Source organism: Nicotiana tabacum, chromosome 21 (genome assembly GCF_000715075.1).
Source record: "Nicotiana tabacum cultivar K326 chromosome 21, ASM71507v2, whole genome shotgun sequence".
Classification (NCBI taxonomy): domain Eukaryota; kingdom Viridiplantae; phylum Streptophyta; class Magnoliopsida; order Solanales; family Solanaceae; genus Nicotiana; species Nicotiana tabacum.
In genome coordinates, this window is record NC_134100.1 from 79,069,363 (window position 1) to 79,073,095 (window position 3,733).

Genomic DNA, 3,733 nt, shown 5'->3' on the forward strand with positions numbered 1-3,733 from the left:
TTTCAAGTTTCAAATATATTTTAAGATTTTTTGGCATGACTTCTATGACATGTTTATTCACTAAAGGTAATCATTGAATTCTTTGTTTATCAATATTATGTGGGGTCAGAAGCCTCTAACTCGTTGCACCGGGCTTGCCTATGCAGTTTATATTTCCTTATATGGTGTACGAGCTATTGCACAGTAAAAAAGTTATTCAGTGGGCGCCGCAGGTTTTCAAAATATATATTACGTGGGGTATTATATATGTAGCAAAGCTAAAGTCATTTTTACTACTTTTGAAACTTCTTCTTCAAAAGGACCATCCATTTCTACTTCCTAACAAGCTACAAGCTCATTATTAGCTCTTTAGTTTCTTATAATTGACCAAACATATTGTACAAGACTTCCTTTAATGATTTGGAGTAGTTCTATTCTTTCTCTTCCTTTCTTCTTCTACTTTAATTTTTCTCTCTTACCTTAGGAAAGGCTAACAAATATTAGGAGTAATATCTTCTTCTTTTGTTAGTCTTGATTCAATTTTTCTTAGATATTCTCAACACCATTTTCTCCAATATGTCTAACAACCCTTTCTATCATGATTACATGGGAACTGAAGGGATCAATACATTTCCTTTCTTTGGTGAAAATTCCTCAAATTATAACCATCCACCTCCTAATAATATTCAAAATCCACATCAACAATTTGTTCCTTCTTCTTACATGACTCTTACTGAGTGTTTACATAGTTCTATGGACTATAACACTTTATCAAGTGCTTTTGGCATGTCTTGTTCATCCTCTGAAGTTGTTTGTCCACAAATTGATCGTCACGACTACTCTTCTAGGAAAAGTAGTGTCGTCTCTGCTACAGAATCCGCCCTAGATTCGCCTCTGGAAGGAGCTAGTGTTGAAATTCCACCAACAACAAATTCTTCGATTTCTTCTACTTCTAATGAGGCTGAAGGGGAAGAAGATTCTTCCAAAAGCAAGAAACTTATGCAAGGAAAAGGGTGTCAAGAAGAAGGAGATGACAAGTCTAAGAAAGAGTAAGTCATTCTTTTTTTGCTCACATAAGATAATATTAACAATTTCTCCTTATGGACGTTTCTTTCTTATCTTCAAGGATTATATTATATATTAATTGAACTAATTCTAGTCATAGTTTAATTTCTAGGTTATTCCTTGGCTGGACTCTTGACTGTTCTCCAAGTTTTTTTCAAGTATATGGCAATTAATATCTGGACAAAGATCACTTTTAGCTCACAATGAAAACTATTTACTTCCGTAGCAAAAAATGTATATAAAATTTGTATATAATATACATAAATGATTATTTTTTAATCTTTTTATTTTGAAAGCGTATACAATGTCAGTTTCCCTTGATATTTTGACCGTCCGCCCCTCGTCTAATTGTTTCGATTTTTTGTAGTTTTAGTATTTTGGTACTCAACAAAACCCTAATTTTTTTTTCTGTTCTGCCAATTTAATGCAGTTAAATCTAAAATTTATAAAATTTCTATCTAAGATAGAAAAATTGCTCGTGATAATTATTTCAGGAGCAAAGCAAAAAAGAAAGGAGAAAAGAATCCAAAAGAACCAAGATTTGCCTTCATGACTAAAAGTGAGATTGACAATCTTGAAGATGGTTATAGATGGAGAAAATATGGACAGAAAGCAGTGAAGAACAGCCCTTTCCCAAGGTAGCATCTTTCATTCAAAATTCAATCTCAGCTAATCTCTATTTTTAGGACTAATATGTGAACTTAATCATTATTTAACATTGCTTGAGTCTATGTTGAGCGGACTCTCAAACATGCTACCGTACTGTATCGGATCCTCCAAAAATACACTACTCTTGCAAGATTTGACACGGATATTTCAGTCCGAGCAACATAGGCTTAAGTTACTCAAAATTTGATTAGGAAGTACATGAATCTGAAAATGCTCACATGCATGTTTCATATGTTCAAAACTTGTAGCTCAAACTAGATGAAATTTTGCTCCGTTGCAAGAAAGACACTAAGCCAAAAGGATTGGATTTAAGTTATATATGATGATACGTAATTGTTTTCTTACTATCAGTACAATTTAACCGAATACACAACAGGTGATTACCAAAATATTAAGACTAATTTTGATACTAGGTTTTTTATGAAGAGTTAAATACATGTTATTATAGGTCAACTAACATGACAGTATAAAAGTAACTACAGTCAAACTTCTCTATAACAGTCATCCTCCATAACAATACTATAACGGCCAAGTATTTCGTGGAACCAAAAAATGTCAAAACAAACGAGAATATTATAGCGAGGTTTGATTACATAGTGGGAGCTTAGTGTACCGGGCTGCCTGTCTTTTTTTTTTAATTTGACCAGAGTGCTTTCACTTTGCTGCTGGTATATTTTGTAGGAATTATTACAGATGCACGACTCAAAAATGCAATGTGAAGAAACGTGTGGAAAGATCATACGAAGATCCATCAATCGTAATCACTACATACGAAGGCCAACACAACCATTATTGTCCAGCAACTCTTAGAGGCAATGCAGCTTCTATGTTGTCACCTTCATTCTTATCTTCATCACAGTTAATCCCAAATTTTCCTCCAGAAATCTTTGCCCAAATGCTTAATCCCACAAGCAACCAAAATCTCCTCATTAATTCTCCTTATAATTATCATCAACACCAAGGTCAAGAATATGGCTCATGGATCCATAAACCAGAGCCATCCTAGTCACAGAGGCGGATCCAGAATTTTAATGCTATGGTTTCAGGACTTGGGTTCCGACCATAGAACGAGCCCATTACCTTGTGTGAGTTATGGGTTCATAGTTCAATATTTTCAGCAATTCCAGAAGTTTTACATAGAATATTCTAGGTCTAGACTAAAAGTTATGGGTTCATCTGCTCTACTAGATCCGTCCCTATCCCTGCCTAGTCTATTTCTTTCCTGGACACTGCATTTAATTTGTTTTGATGTTGTGCAAGTGGGAAAGTACTAAAGGAAGAATGCAGCAGATTGGGATTTCAGTGCAAATCCTTGACAACGGATTTAACGTATATATACACTTGCAATTATATATTTATATAATTTTGAATTATTAGTATAATTTTACCTTTTATAATAAATTGTCTGTCTTATAGTGTCAGTACATAGAAGTTTAAACTGGTTTTTGACTTATTGGAGTGCATATTCCTAGCTGGAACTTTTTGAAGAAGGAAAGGGTAGCTAGATTAACCCCTTAAAATGAAGCTATAAATTAGAGGAAATGTTGATACGGGACAGGATGTGGTAGTTCCAAGTGCATGAATGATATTATTAGGTCAAGATGACATCTTTGACGAGTTCTATGAATCGATGTAATTTGAGGTTTTATAAAGGTAAGACTCTTTTTTAGTTAAGGTAACCTTGGTCCAGTCATATGTTCAACGACCATATTACTGCTAAAAAAATATTACTTTGTTCACTTTTACGTGACATGTATACTAAAAATAGATTTTTATTTTTACTTGTCACTTTACGCATATCAAGAGAAGACAAATTTTTTTTCTATTATACCCACAGTATTTATTACTCGTTTCAAATCATTTTCTCAAATTCAATAAAATATGCATCAATTAATATGAGTATCATGGTAAATTATACACTTTATTTATTATTTTTTAAGGAGCGTACAAAGTGTATCAGGTAAAAGATCCTTTTTTGGGGTATAATCTTAATTCAATTATTTTCGATTAGCACGCCGAA

General features: G+C 33.2%; 1 protein-coding gene across 2 annotated transcripts; it reads left to right on the plus strand.

The window, feature by feature from the left end:
- Positions 1-257: 257 nt before the first annotated feature.
- On the plus strand, positions 258-3,123 carry LOC107793701 (WRKY transcription factor 71). 2 transcript variants are annotated; one of them, XM_016616107.2, is made up of 3 exons: positions 258-1,028; positions 1,539-1,682; positions 2,407-3,123. In XM_016616107.2, the coding sequence occupies exons 1-3, from the start codon at positions 556-558 to the stop codon at positions 2,717-2,719; spliced, it is 930 nt and encodes a 309-aa protein (XP_016471593.1). In that variant the 5' UTR covers positions 258-555; the 3' UTR covers positions 2,720-3,123. The 2 variants fall into 2 exon arrangements, with proteins under 2 accessions (XP_016471593.1, XP_016471592.1); XM_016616106.2 differs by having other exon boundaries at positions 261-1,028; positions 2,395-3,123.
- The last annotated feature ends 610 nt before the right edge of the window (positions 3,124-3,733 follow it).